Source organism: Lepisma saccharinum, chromosome 13 (genome assembly GCF_977018435.1).
Source record: "Lepisma saccharinum chromosome 13, izLepSacc3.1, whole genome shotgun sequence".
In the NCBI taxonomy this organism is placed as follows: domain Eukaryota; kingdom Metazoa; phylum Arthropoda; class Insecta; order Zygentoma; family Lepismatidae; genus Lepisma; species Lepisma saccharinum.
Genome location: NC_139241.1, coordinates 46979548 through 46995209, shown reverse-complemented (window position 1 = coordinate 46995209; position 15662 = coordinate 46979548). Strand labels below are relative to the sequence as shown.

Here is a 15662-nt window from a genome sequence, read left to right as displayed (position 1 = left end):
ATGCAGTTTGCGCACCAATACCCGCTTTCAACATGTGATTTTCCTCCGTCCACGCGTCTCGTTATTACTGGCCTGTCCCGATACTTTTGACTAACCCTGTATAATAACCATGAGAGATTTCGAAAAATTTTAATAGAAAGGGAATCGAGTGGCGGGTCGTTTGATAGTTTGTACGGCTTGATGGGCAATACAGATAACTGTTTTACTGTTAATGACTTAAATTAATTCAATAATTTGTGACCATTCTGTATATAGGTGCAATTTTCAATAAAGCAATCACTTCTGATATGAACGTCCTCGTGAATATACAGGCTAAAATGATCTACTGAACAAACTCAATGAACTTCACATTGTTGGTGTGTATTGTTGTTTCTATGTTAACATGTTACTGTCTGAGATTCGGCACCGCACGTGGAAAAATATAAATTTTAGAATGTGTAAATTGTAACAGTGCACGAAAGTCTTTCAAAATCCTCCGAGAATGAGCGACGACATTTCACAGCTCTATATTATGTCAATTCTTCATGCGTTATTTATCATAAGTGGTATAATTCATCTGTTTTGCCTAGCTCAGTCGTATATCATTCAGCTGAATGGCAGCGGCAATGGCGATGACTCGTCCTCCTCAGCTTGTGTGCAAGACGTTTGCGATTCCTGTGCTTACGACGGTTCAGTGTGCTAAGTTACACACAGGTAGGTAATGAATGTTATATTTAGGGTAGTATTTAATAATATCGACGTGACGACCGGGAAACGTGACTGTCCCGGTCAAAACGGGACATATGTTTCTGTCTCCTCCTGCCTGTTTTTCTTCCAGTTTCACGACTATTTGTCCCGTTCTATAAGAGAGTGCAGGTTACCTTGAAAACCAAGTCTAAATTTGAGAAACATTTCATGCTAAAAAAAATGTTGATGTGGCAAAAGAGCTGGACTGCGTTTCAAGCACTTCACAACAATGAAAATGTTCCGTTGCCATTGAGAACATTCGAGCAGGCAGCAGTTTACTGATTAAGTTGGCTCGCGTCGCTGGTTGTATTGTTTTGCCTCTGCTGCAGACTGGCACGTGTCTAGAAATATATTTCGGGGAGGGGGGGTCCGAACCAAGTGTACAATAATAATAATAATGGTTTAAATTAAAATAATTATATTAAATTAAATAAATATGTATATTGTATATTGTATATTGTATTTTTATTATATAAGTAGGTAAAAACACATTACAAGAATATATATAACAGCACGTATTCATTATCTAGGATAGTATAGATCGCCAAAATTAAGGATATTAATGTAAAATATACAGGGTGTCATTTTAATGGCGCCCACGGACCACAGATTCGTATAGAGGACATCAAGACAAACAACTTTTCTCAGTAACATTTTTCTCATTGGTGCATCATTCGGGCGCTACAGCCGTTCAAAAAAGACCGTTTTGCCGCCTGGATGCTGGCAACCCAAAACAACATTTGATCGTATCTGTGACGTCATTTCCTGCGGCGAAACAGCGCACGGCAGGGTTGCAAGGAACACCCAAATTTTGTGAAAATTTACAAACTACCAATGACGTGATTAAGTGTAAAACGAAGCGAGAAATGCGTCCAGTAGACCGAACATCATAGCCTACCAGCCAGAAGGTCAGCAGTCATCTCAGGGGAAGGGGGAAGTGAACTAACGATATGAGAATGGTAAAAACGTATTCAAAATGAAGTGTCAATTTCGGATTTTGTCTCAGACTAGGCTACATGTCAAATATCAACAACAATACATTTTATTGGACTTACAGCTTACATGTGGCTGTTTGCGCCCAGTTACATGTCAAATATTTGCAAATCTCGTTGCAAGGTTGGTATCTACAGGTTTGTGTCCGGATGCGTTGTGGTACTTTTGTGCTGATAACGGAAGTATCCGAGGTTCACGTTGTTACATTACGGCTAAAACACGTACAACCACAGTAACAATCTAATTATGAATCAGTAGCGAATATACTGTCCTGTTCATAGTTGCAAACTATTACATTACATGTATATCCGGTGTATAGCTAAACACAGTCGTCGGAGAGCTTGGAGCTTGTATTATTACTACTTATATCCCTGTTTTTTCAACCATTTTTGTCACTTGCCTCATAATGCACTGAATATACATTATATGTAGACTGAAAACAAAAACCGAGCTAAGTGCCAAAATCTAAGTTCCGAGAAAAACAGGAAAAACATTGTCTTGGAAGATATCCTACAAGGTTAACATTACCGTTCTAGGCTTACCTCATTAGACGGGGCTTGTTTTGGAGGAAACGCAGCACACAATAACCTCCAAGACGTCCAAGTGACCACAAAACCAGTCACATGTCGCTTGGCACATAGCCGGTATTTTGATACACAGCATGTGGCACTTAGACCAAGGCGCATTCTTATGTCTAAAGTTTGAACTACTTGCAGACTGCATATCACATAGCCCGGTTTTTACCGCACTGGCATAGGCCCATAGCCCATATTTTAGCAATAAAATGGAAATCGATTGTTGTGGCACTTAGCCCGGTTTTTATTTTCAGTCTACATATTATGTGTTGCTTACCTTTGGAATTTTGAGTTTTTTCATTTCTAGTATTTTGTCATCTGTTCAGTGTGTGACAGAAAACTAGTATCAGAAGGACGAAGTGGATAGACTAAATTGTAGATGCCAACTTGGTAACTAGATTTGCAAATATTTGACATGCAAGCTGAGACAAGATTCGATATGACCACTTCCACTTGAATTCTAATTTCTTTCTACCAGTTTTCGTGTCGTTTGTTTACTTCCTGTTAGGTTAAATAATGTGTTTTCTCGTTTTCTTTTACGGTACATAATGTGGCTGTTTGTAGCTATGTAATTTTTCACAGAATATGAGTGTTCCTGGCAACCCTGGAACGCATCGCTTCAGGGCGGGATATGACGTCACAAATGCAATTAAATGTTGTGTGTGGTTGCCAGCATTCAGGTGGCAAAACGGGCTTTTTTGAACGACTGTAGCGCCGAAATGATGCACCAACGAGAAAAATGTTACTGAGAAAAGTTGTTTGTTTTGATGTCCTCTATACGTTTCCGTGGTCCGTGGGCGCCATTAAAATGACACCCTGTATAAAGAATTGACTATTTATTCATTAACAAAAAAGGAATGTTAGATCCAGTTGACGAAAAGTAAAGTTCATGATTAATATTTTATGCATAAGTAGTAGTGTGCATAAATCTTCTTTGGTAGCTGCTGTCATTCAAAGTTATGATCCCAGTATAATACTTGCCTTCCTATAAGTTCGGCAGAATAACCATTCACTAAACAACAAATGCTAAATAAGTATATTTTCATTATTTAAGTTTATTACTTGCTAAATCTTTCGGCGGGGTACGGACCCCTTGGACCTCCTCTAAATATGTCCTTGGCTGCAGAGTACACCTAGTTGGTCTACAAAACAGCATTTCCACAAATCATAATGAATTAGTTAATATATTTTCTAGAAGAATAAAAAACAAAACTGTTCGAGCAGTTGCATTGTGGAAGAGAAATCGTAACACAACTCCAAAAATTATATTTTCTTTCTCTTTTCCCATTTTATTTATTTCTCTCACACTACCCTATCTCTCTCTCTCTCTCTCTCTCTTCTAGTCTTCTCCCTCTCTTCGGCCGTGACACCCGTGCCACAACGAGTGTTGTGACTTTGATTGATTGATTGGTTTGCTTTATTTAACTTCGTTTTTGTGCCACTTTTGGCTAATTTGCGAAGATGGGGATGAGTCATGATATGATTAAATTGATGAATGGACACTCACAAACATAAATGCCAGGGCCAGAATTCGAATCCGGAACCCCTGGCGTTCTAGCGGGTTGTGCTAACCACTCCGTCACGGAGGCCGGCATTATGCGACTTTGGGAAGACCCTATGTATCAGATAATGTTCGGACACATGTTTTGAGTGTCATATGAGACTTGGCGTACGTCATTAGCAATTAGTAAAGTTTAATTTTATTCTGACTATTATATTTTGGGGAGAGAGGTGCAATTTCCAGCCGAAAAAAAAAAATCGCCGTCTGTACAAAAGAAATTATTTTTTCTCTGAAAGTATCGGCAGCAAGTGTGCAATTCCTGCCACAAGAATGGAACACATGTAAGGCAAGATGCAGGTACCATATTTAAGCGTCACGTCACGGCGCTGCCTACGGGGCGGGGGGCGGGGGGGTGACGAAGTTCAAATGTCTTTTAAAAATATAATATTTTTCTTCTTCTTTACAAATTAGAATTTTCATTTTAGACCGGAATGCTCTTTTATGGAACTATTTATTCCTTGGATTAAGTGGGACAAAATAAAAGCATCAGCTCTTGCTTTGGTGTGTATATTTGACACTTTTTTTTTATATAGAATTGACTCACTTTGTTTTTCGGATATTTCTCTGGCATAATAGTTAACTGAAATTAATTTTTCTTTGTTTCCCTCCTATTTTTCTACAATCGTGTGATTTAAATTTCCAAGTTTGGGTCAACTTACCCATTCAACTCTCCCCCTCGCAACGCCATAACAGTAATTCCGAGAGGGGGCATTTGACCTATAAATCTCCACCAGCATTTTGCCAATTCGCAGAAAACCGTATGCAGAAACGTAACTAAGATCACGGCATAATTTTTCAAAAAAAGCCTCTCAGGGCGATATTTTGCGGAAGTGGATTAAATTGAAGCTTCTCTATTCACTTCCGCACGGGGATATTTTTATGCCGTATTATCTGTGGACGGTAATTTATTAATTTGCCATACGCTTTGCACAATCTCATATTACTAAGCCGCGGGGAAAAAAAAATTTGCAAGTGAGACGTTGCTTTTGTAATCGGCTTAAGCGTTAGGTATTTCCTTCTGTTCTGTATGATACGGTTCCCCCACTCCCCCCGTTGGTTAGAGGCAAGCTCTTTATCGTACATTTGTCATAGGCTTACGAATGAGAGAGTGCATTCACAGCTAGTTCTGCAGCAGGAATTATGGGTAATGCTTGTTTGGGGCCCTTCTTGAACGTTTTGCACCGGCATAGAAAAATCTTTTTAACGGCGCAATATACACATCCGTTAAAAGCTCATTCATTGCGCTTGAACATATCCTTATGGATATTTTCATGTACGTTTACCTTGTGAAAAGTTGTTGAGTACATTTTTTGTTGCTACTTTGCTGGATTTTCGTTAGAATATGTTTTCAATTTCCAACTTTTAAAGAATGAGCAATTACACAACGCAATAAGAAATCAAAGCTACTCAGTTTTATGGGTAATAATATCAGACAAATTGTCCATCACCATAGTATCTCGTTCTGTTTTAGCAATGCGAGGTTCAAGTTTTGAAACAAAGCTCCAACGAAGATGACCTCTCAACAGCAATAGTAGAATTTTATGTAAAAAACAAGTGAATACAAATAGCAATGTGCCTATTATTTTCTTTGGAGCCGACCATTGTCAGGTAAATAGTCTACTGTTATTATCGTTCATTTTGACCTTCAATCGGATCAAGTCGACCTCCGTGACGTAGTGATTATCTCAATAGGTTGTGACGCCAGAGGTCCCTGATTCTGGCCAGAAAAGAGATAGTTTCGTAGTTGAAGTTGAGCATGGTGATCGAAAAATGTCAATGCTGGTCACCCAAACTCAGGTATACGGAAAAATTAGATATCCATTCATAAGTATGTGAACTTCCTTTATTTCTTTCTCTCTTTTTACAGTTCATCCAATGAATAGCTCATGGCCACATTATCACTCTTCCTATGTACAGTGGGATCCATGAGTATTATCGTGCAAATTGTCCATGACTATTTTCATTAAAATTTATCTTACATCCTATATGTTTTTAAGCGATGGATTTTTATGTATGATGTTGCAGAAGTTGTCAACAGCTTGTTTTGAGTTTTCTTTTAATTCTTGTAGCTCTTACTAGGTCAAATAAAGTGCGTGAACATAGTGATGGACAATTTGCAGGGTAATACTCATGGATCCCACTGTACACAATAAGTTTTACTTGAGGAGTTACCAGAAAAATTTCACTATGAAAATATTAAGTCGTTAACTATTTACTTCGTATGTCTATATCACCTAACTTTATTGTGACGTGAATTCATAAAGTGGGGGAAATATTCTAGTAACAATAATGCTAAAGCCGTATTATAACCATTGATATAAAGATAAATTGTAATGGTTTTTATGGAAAGCTTACATTGGTGTATTTCTTCTACTGTGCGAATTCCCAAAGTTCGACCATTTCTTAACCTGTTCCCCTTGCACTCTAAGTTTTATCACAAACCCTTCAACGCAACAGTAGTGTTAACAAAAAAGAGAGAAACTGAACGTGTTTGTGTGAACTCTTTCTTCTTCCCCCCTTCCTTTTCCACAGGTGAATTATGTTACTGGTAGCGAAGGGCTCAATTTGTTCGTAAAACGGCCACGAGATGTCAGGACTATCTCTATTTCACAGAGGCAATCCAGTTATCTGCAGCCAACTTGCTGTTTCGTCTGGGCATGTAATGCTTCTGGATTCCGTTATCCATTGGTAGCTGTACACCGGAGATAGCCGACGAACACTCTTCACAAACGTACGGATTTTCTAAAATTCCGGCATGGATTAACGTTATGCCGAAGTCAGATGAACTATCGGGGGATTTTGTAGGCTGGGTGGAGCTTACAGCAAGTTGCAAAGGGGAAATGGAAGGTGCGATATGGATTTAATTTCCTGTTTCAGCTGAAGCTTGTAATTGTGGAAGCCGACACGGCATGAAATGTTGCCTCATTCATCTGCTATTTTTAAAGTTTTTATGAGTCTGTGAATTGCAAAAGATCAATGCTGCGTTTCAGATAAATATTGACTTGAAGTGTTTTTCTGGTATCCGATTCTCGTTAAATTTGTGGAGGAAAAAGGTTCTGTGACAGTACGTGCTTGTTTATTGCGCTTGGTTGTAATATCTAGAAGCTTAGGAAATTTGAATTAAAGAAATAAAACAGTAGTCAGAACTTGTGTAACTTCATATCGAGTCAACGAAGATAAACAAATGCCTGCTACAAATTCATTACAGCGCTTAGCGATTTGGATCGAAATTAAGGGAGAACGTTTACGTGCGGCTAGGGACAGCATTAGCATCTTGGGAAAAACTTCCTTACTGCACCAAACCTGACCTGCCTAACCTATCCACATAGGCATATAATAGCACAAATAAGCATGCAAATAAGTTTGGCAAGTTATTTTTTGTTTATTTAAGCTATTATATGCATATGTGGATAGGTTAGGAGGCCAGGTTTGGTGCTGTTAGCATGTATTTCCCAAGCTGCTAATGCTGTCCCTAACCGCTCGTGAACGTTTCACTAAATATAAATTTATCTAATCAACAAACATTGCTTCTGTCATGGGCGTCGCTAAAACTTTTGTATGGGTGTCAAGCCATTGATAAAACTTGATTGGTAGAAACATTAACAACAATAATAGTTATTGCCATGACTCTTATTTATTAAATTATTGTTATTAATAAATAATAACGATTATAAACGAATAAAAATAAAGGAATTTTATTCCAAATATATTATTATTATTTTACGTATATATGGTAAGACTTTGGTACTCGATACTCCAGATGAGTGAATATACAGCACAAACAGTTAGTGTACTGAAATTCCTAGTTGGTGTATTTTGTTATTAACTTTTTGACACTTCGTTCAAGAATAGGCTTAAAAAGTTACGAGGAAATTTTACTTGTAAAGTTTTTCCTGTGACCTCACACATAAAATTATAACATTTCGAATTTTAGAAACTGCGGTAATATCTATTCATTTGATTTAATAGTAGAATATGAAAATATAACCTGTTTTCTGCATTTTACACTACTTTTTATGTAATACAGTTTTCGTTTTACTATTTTGTTCTAATACTAACTGAATGAACTTTACGTCTGTTATTAACAATAAAAATAACTAACTTTCCGATTTTTTTTGCAACTTGAAATAAGCGATGCATATTCCAGAGGGCGGACCATTCGACCCCCCCCCCCTCCCGACGTCCTAGGCTTCTGTCAGCAGGCCAACCGACACACGTAATTTGTACTACCAAGATCGCGAATATACGAGGGCGCCGTAAGAAGTTTTTGAAGTGACCCTAAATGGGACATGCTGACCTCACGTTTGCATGTACGTTTAAAGCGGTAGTGAGCCGACTCTGTGGTGGAGCGCACTAAGGCGATTTTCGATCTCTCCACCGAAGTTCTCAGGTTAGAGTCCCGGTCTGAGCATATGGGTGTTTTTTGTGTGTACCTTTATCAATTTAATCTAACCCAACGCGGAAGAAATACAACGTGAAATAGCAAACATATAACAGATAAGGAGAGTGGGAAGAAGAGATACAAAGTAAAATGACAAACATAACAGATAAGGAGAGTGGGAAGAGGAGATACAAAGTAAAATGACAAACATATAACAGATAAGGAGAGTGGAAGAAGAGATTCAAAGTAAAATGACAAACATATAACAGATAAGGAGAGTGGGAAGAAGAAATGCAAAGTAAAATGACAAACATATAACAGATAGGGAGAGTGGGAAGAAGAGATGCAAAGTAAAATGACAAACATATAACAGATTAGGAGAGTGGGAAGAAGAGATGCAAAGTAAAATGACAAACATATAACAGATAGGGAGAGTGGGAAATGCAAAGTAAAATTACAAACATATAACAGATAAGGAGAGTGGGAAGAAGAGATGCAAAGTAAAATGACAAACATATAACAGATTAGGAGAGTGGGAAGAAGAGATGCAAAGTAAAATGACAAACATATAACAGATAGGGAGAGTGGGAAATGCAAAGTAAAATTACAAACATATAACAGATAAGGAGAGTGGGAAGAAGAGATGCAAAGTAAAATGACAAACATATAACAGATAGGGAGAGTGGGAAGAAGAGATACAAAGTAAAATGACAAACATATAAGAGATAAGGAGAGTGGGAAGAAGAGATGCAAAGTAAAATGACAAACATATAACAGATAAGGAGAGTGGGAAGAAGAGATGCAAAGTAAAATGACAAACATATAATAGATAAGGAGTGGGAAGAAGAGATACAAAGTAAAATGACAAACATATAAGAGATAAGGAGAGTGGGAAGAAGAGATGCAAAGTAAAATGACAAACATATAACAGATAAGGAGAGTGGGAAGAAGAGATGCAAAGTAAAATGACAAACATATAACAGATAAGGAGAGTGGGAAGAAGAGATGCAAAGTAAAATGACAAACATATAACAGATAAGGAGAGTGGGAAGAACAGATGCAAAGTAAAATGACAAACATATAACAAATAAGGAAAGTGGGAAGAAGAGATTCAAAGTAAAATGACAAACATATAACAGATAAGGAGAGTGGGAAAAAGAGATACAAAGTAAAATGACAAATATATAACAGATAAGGAGAGTGGGAAGAAGATATACAAAAGAATCGAAGCGAATGTAGATATGAAGATAAATAAAGAAACCCGACACACATACACACACAAAGAGAAAAAGAAAAAAGAAAAACTAGAGAGAGAAAGAAAATAAATAAAGAAACAAGGCAGAGAGATAGGGAACGAAACAGACAGAGAAGGAGACGGAGAAACAGTCGAATAAGATAAGAAAAACACATAGAATCCTCGACTGGTTTCTGTGGAACAGCCAATCAGAGCAAAGTTTGGCCATGTGAAGATAATCTGTGAGTTTGCAAAGGAAAGGAGAGTTTTTTGTCTGTGGTTACCGAGTGCTGGACAGATTGTCTGCTCTGCGCAATGTCTTATGGGAACAAAAGTCTATCGACAAGTACGGTAACAAGTATCTAGCAAATGGGTAGCCAGTCCAGCTCCAACTAGGGCATTCTTACTGGAAATCTAGTTCCGTGTGATTCTGGCTTTACACCACCCCATTGGTTAGTGAGAACACCAGAGGAAGGCATAAGGGCGGAGGCCCTTTTCCAGTTGCCCGGCTACCCCCACTTCTTAATTAAACCAAATATGTGCCTCTCATATTTATGAGTGCAATAAATGTGTCAATGAGTTCTCCATAAAATAATCTCACTCCTCTCGCCTCGTAATTAACTCCTTCCTCTAGGCTTTCGTACATAGTCGAGGTAGCTTTCCAACAAAATTCGTCAAAAATATTTGTTAGTGTTATATTATGCTGCTTAGCCACAATGATAGAAGTTTACCTTTTCTTCCAGGTATTGCTACAGCTGCCATAAAGATGCACCTGTGTCATGTGGTTATGTTCAGAGAGGCCGCGATGGTCAGCTTGCTGGTTTTAATATTAGGTTATCTGTGGGACAGGAGGCTCCGCAAACCTGACATAATTCTTGTAAGTAGCTCTTTGCTTGTCCATTTCTATCAGGCTTTTGTAGTTGTATAGGAAGTTCAGAAAACAAAACGCTGGCTCTACAAATGAAGCAGGTGTTTTTGTAAAGTGTGTTGATTAGGTTAAGTGGGAGGGAGGGTATACAAAAGTTTTCCTTCATGTGGTGTATCATTTATTGTGAGCTGGCGTATATACATGCAGTAGCATCACCAAAGACTTTCGGATGGAAGAAATAATTTCTGGTAGCATTTGCCTCGGTAAAGATACTCTTCTTTCTACATTTCCATCTTTTACTATCGTTATCTTACATTTCTCTTTTGCTCTGTTTTTATTTCCTTCTTTCGTTCTCTCTCTCTCTCTCCCTCTGCCCACTTATTTCTATATTTCTTTGTATGTCTTCTACTGTTACTTTCTATCAATTCCTGTCTGCCTCCTTTTCTTTCTTCTTGTGTTCTTACCCCCTCTTCTATCATTTGTCTCATTCTTCTTACATCTTCCTGTACCTTTACATGCTTCTCTTTTCCTTCCTCCCCTCACTCTCTCTCGCTTTCTTTCTACTGTGTGTGTTTTTGTGCGCTTCCGTGCGCTTCAAGGATGTTTCAACAGTCACGATAAATAATTCAACATTATGTTATTAGGCGTGTATTTCACTTAAATAGTATGTCAACATGAGTGCATGAGCCATATTATTTTATTTTCATTTAAAATCATTTTCCACAATTTTTGAAATACATTTTTATATTGCATAAAAATATAACAGAACTCATTAATGCACCATGTGACTCATGGTTCGTTAAGCTTCACGTCAAGCATGTACCCAAGGGGGGGATAGGGGTCATGGCCCTCCTCGAACTATGAAATATTTTAATGTGCAACTATAAAAATCTACAAAAATAACTGACAATTTTTCAGATTGTGCAAGAATTTAGGTTTTGTCCTTGCATAAATGAATGGGTTGTTTCTGGAGAGAGGAAGGGTCTGTGTGTGTGTGTAGATGTCTGTACATGAAGATCTTTCTCCTCCTCACCTTTTCTGGTCTGCCCCCCCCCCCCTTCAAAAATCCTGAGTATGGACCAGCTTCACAGCATTGTTAGTCTACATCCACATCTACGTTTAGTGTAGACATCATGAATAGACATAGTAATTTATGTAAACACTATCAACCAGCGTAGGTTTACTGGTAGGTTCAATAGAATTATTCTTTATTTCCAATTGTTGAAGTATGACAATACATTTCACTTCTTGTTACAATTATTAACAATTTCCCATTAAAAACAATATATGAAACATTATCAGGTTGGTTGAAATATATGTTACTCTTATTCAGCTATGTTAGAGTGCTGCAAGGAGAGGATTTCACTCGAGACTTACCAAGTACAGTAAAACCTCGTTAATCCGAATCCCGATAAGTCGGACATCGTTTAATCCGGACAGGCAAAAGGAAGAAGAAAAGGAGCAGAATGCAAGGTTTTAGATGTGGCTAGAAGTCAACAAGAGAACTTTCCAAAGAAAAGGCAGTCAACCACTGATGAAATTCTGTTTCCCGCAGGGGTGTAAGGGGTGACCTTCCACATAGTACACCCTAACGTCAACCTCACTTCCACGTCAGTACACCCTGGACTGAAGACTAACGAGGCTCTGGCGACTGGCCCCATGGCCAGTATAATTTTGTTTGTATTGTCCTGTTCTTTTGTCCTTATGTGTGCTGAGTGCCCCTTTACAGCCTCAGCTTTTAACAGAAGTCGGAACATTCTAAGATTTTTAGTTACGCAACGTTAGAGTTGTTATTTGTAATGGTAAGGGGCTGGCCCCCGTATAATGTGACGGGAGCAAAATAGCCTAAGTGCTGACGCTCCCAAAATTTTAAATTCAAATTTATGTTCAAAATCTGTTTCCCGCAGACTTTGTACTGTACTGTATCGTGTATTTAGGCCTATGGCCTTTAAATACACCACAATAAAAGTGTTTTGTTTGCTATAAACTACTTTAATGCACTTTCTACTGTTTACTGTTCTCTTAGGATATTTCAGTTAATCAGGACTTTCGTTAAACCGGTCAACTTATCCCCCCATTAGTCCGGATTAACGAGGTTTTACTGTACTGAAATAAAATAATATACGAGCATTTGTATTATATTTTGGCGAGATTTTTTAGGAGGCAAGCAAGGACACTACCAAAGATTTATGCACACTTTTACTTATAATAATATTCATAAAATATTAATCAGGAACTTTAACTTTCGTCAGTTGGATCTGCCATTCTGTTTTAGTAATCAATAAATATTCAATTCCTCATCCTTTTGACATTAATTCCCTTCCCAGGGCAGTTGTTTTTATACAAATTTTGACTATGAATACGTGCTTATTTTTATACTGTGTTTTTACCTATTCATGTAATAATAACAATACAATAGTAATTACATATTTTAATTAACATTATTTCAATTTAAACATTATTATTGAGACACTTGATCGGACCTCCCCGAAAAATATTTCTAGACGTGCCTGGATTCGAACGAGTGCGAGCGAGCGAAAGTTGTTCCATGCAGTACACTATCAGCTACTCTTCATATTTTGTCTACATTTAATATTTTTGCCACTTTCCCCCCGCATTAGCCTCTTACTGCTAAGTCTTGTCTACCAAGGAAAATTAAACTGTCACCCTCGCCCCCCCCCCCACCAGTTTTGGCACCCAATCGCCGCTACTCTAGTCTATAGTTTCCACATACTGTTTATCCTCAAGCTGTTTCTCTTGACGTTTCAGTTTACAGTAGGATATGCAACGGCCGTTGTCTTCTACTCAGTTCTGACCCCGTCAACAATGAGTGTACTCTTGCTGAAAACCCAACGAATGCCCAACAGTACAACGACACCCACCACCGCTGCAGGGAAATTAAATAGCAGGTGGTTTGAGTCTCATAATCTCTTGGACAGATACTTCAGGAGGCGTTGTGGCAGAAACTTCTGCAAGGAGATAGGAAGTGAGGTAAGCTTACTCCATTTTCCTTAATTGTACGCCACGATTAACTTTTTTATATTCGCATTAAGGTATAGCCAAGGTCTCTCCCTTCATCAATTTTATCTAATCATCATTCACCTTTATTGTCTCGATTCCCCTAAAGAGACTTAATGTAAGAGAAATATAAATGAATTTCGGTTTCTTTCCAGGCACCTAGAGAAGAAGAAAAGACAAGGGAGCCATTGAAGTTAATGCTGGCAATGATGGTCCATCTCGAATTTCCAATGGTTATCTATGCAGTGGTGACTACATTGTTTGTGGTACGTAGTTTCATTTTCAGTTTTGAAATTATTATATTAAAAGTCACAGCACAAACACGGTTGAGCTTCACTTCATACACAATACTTCTGTGAAACTTGATTGTGCCTATTGATTTCGGTGATTCAATGCCACCGTTCACAGAAGGCTGTTGACCGACATTCTATCAATTCCATGATAAATTAAGTAAAACATGTACATGACCAATTTCTCCCACAATTGTAGCTCTTTATTTCAGTCTGGTTTATTAGTGAATTAGTTATTTATGTTATGTTCCTGTTCAGAGTATTGCGAGTAGGTTACTGCGATGTCAGCGCCCGGATTTAGGAAGAAAATGTTTGAAGTCATAAATTTGGTTCCATGTCAAATATATCTCTGTACACTGTAATAGGTATGTGGTTGCAAAGTACATTAAGTATTTTATTGACCTTAAAAAAGGCCTTAGTGTTCATCCAAAAATTTACAAATATCACAACCACAAAGAAAGCCCAGTCGCCCATGCCCAGGCCGGGATTCAAACCCGAGAACTTCGATGGCCTGGCGAGACCGGAAGTCTATCACAAAGTGTGTAAATGTATACTAAAAAGTGCTACTTTCATCGGAAATGTAGGTGTATTCTACAGTTTAAGATCTTTGCTACAAACTGCGATTATCAGAAGTTTGAAAATCAACGGTGTAAATGTTGCGCAACAATCGAAGGTGCACTCATACCAGATTTAGTCAGTAATTTTCTGTTGGGATTTGTATAGAATTCCTAGTTTCTCCTTAAGGATAAAGGCGTAGACACCTAATAGATCTCTCGTAGTAGACAAAACAGCTGCAACGCCTAATGTAGCCTTGTTATCAACTTGATTGATTTTCACTTGTTTGTTTCCAGATTCTTGTGTGCATTCTGAAGTCCGTCGAATAACTTTTCAAAGCTTTGTAGTTGAAAGGCCCAAGTGATGATCGTAATCAAGAGTGTGTTCTGTCATATTGTTTTGAAATTTGCGTAATTGTAATTGGATAATTGCTCAATAATAAATTAATTTAATTCCGTGAAGTTCTGTTTGGTTATGTAGTACAGTCTGAGTCATAAGCATACACAATCGCTCACAAAACGCTAAACAAGATACTGACAACCTCTGCACCAGCATAAGCAAAAATATATTCCTTATAAACATGCAAGAAAAAAATCGTGAAAATGGTCATGGACAATTTGCCGAGCAATACTTGTGCATCCTACTGCACCTTTAGGTCGTGTCAGAAAGGTGCAAAACCGTACTTGAGGCGAACACCCTTCGACATTGTTCTCGTAGTTTAGACTCGAAGTCTTGGACTTGAAGTGGAATAATTGCACTTCCACTGCAGCACCAATACGATCGATAGATAAAGCCAAAGAACACCCCCCCTCCCGGTTTTGAACACTTGTTTTTCACCATAGAAATCACATAGAATTTTGAAAATGCTTGGCTTACATTTCCACGCATTAGAAGAACTACAACCCACATCAGAAGTCTAGTAAAGAAGACTGCAATCTTGCGTGCAGCAAGCTACAGGCTTGATTGCTCGTTTAATTTGCGCTTTCGAAGTGCACTAGGTGACGTCACTTCCAACAAGATCGTACTTCAAGCTTTAATTTTGGACCTCTCGGACAGAGCCTTAGCTAATGAATTTAGTTTTACTATGTCATTTATGCAGCATGGTAATCACTTCCAAGCTTTATAAAATCAGTTGAATAGAAAATCATTTACGTGAAGAAGAATGAGAAACTGGCTGCACGAAAGGGTAGAAACGACAACTTAAATAAAATCGAATTACATCGGTTGAAATGCATCTATTGCTAATACGCTGTATAAAGAAACGAACATCTGCATCACCAAGTGAAGCGCACCGCAACGGATCTTCCTCTCCGCACAACAGTTTTGCTACCTTGTGTTCTGACGTCAGACGAGGAATGTCTACGAGGTTAGGTTAGGCCTGTTAGGTTAGGTTCCATTAGCATAAATACAATGAAAAATTATTATTTAGGCTAAGAGAACTAAACATAGCTAGCCTAACCT

At 38.0% G+C, this 15662-nt stretch overlaps 1 protein-coding gene across 2 annotated transcripts; it reads left to right on the top strand.

Annotated features, from left to right (window-relative positions):
• Window positions 1-386: 386 nt before the first annotated feature.
• Window positions 387-14652, top strand: LOC145996941 (uncharacterized). 2 transcript variants are annotated; one of them, XM_083133525.1, is made up of 5 exons: window positions 387-693; window positions 10214-10347; window positions 13108-13329; window positions 13512-13622; window positions 14498-14652. In XM_083133525.1, the coding sequence occupies exons 1-5, from the start codon at window positions 594-596 to the stop codon at window positions 14528-14530; spliced, it is 600 nt and encodes a 199-aa protein (XP_082989651.1). In that variant the 5' UTR covers window positions 387-593; the 3' UTR covers window positions 14531-14652. The 2 variants fall into 2 exon arrangements, with proteins under 2 accessions (XP_082989651.1, XP_082989652.1); XM_083133526.1 differs by lacking the exon at window positions 13512-13622.
• Window positions 14653-15662: the final 1010 nt, after the last annotated feature.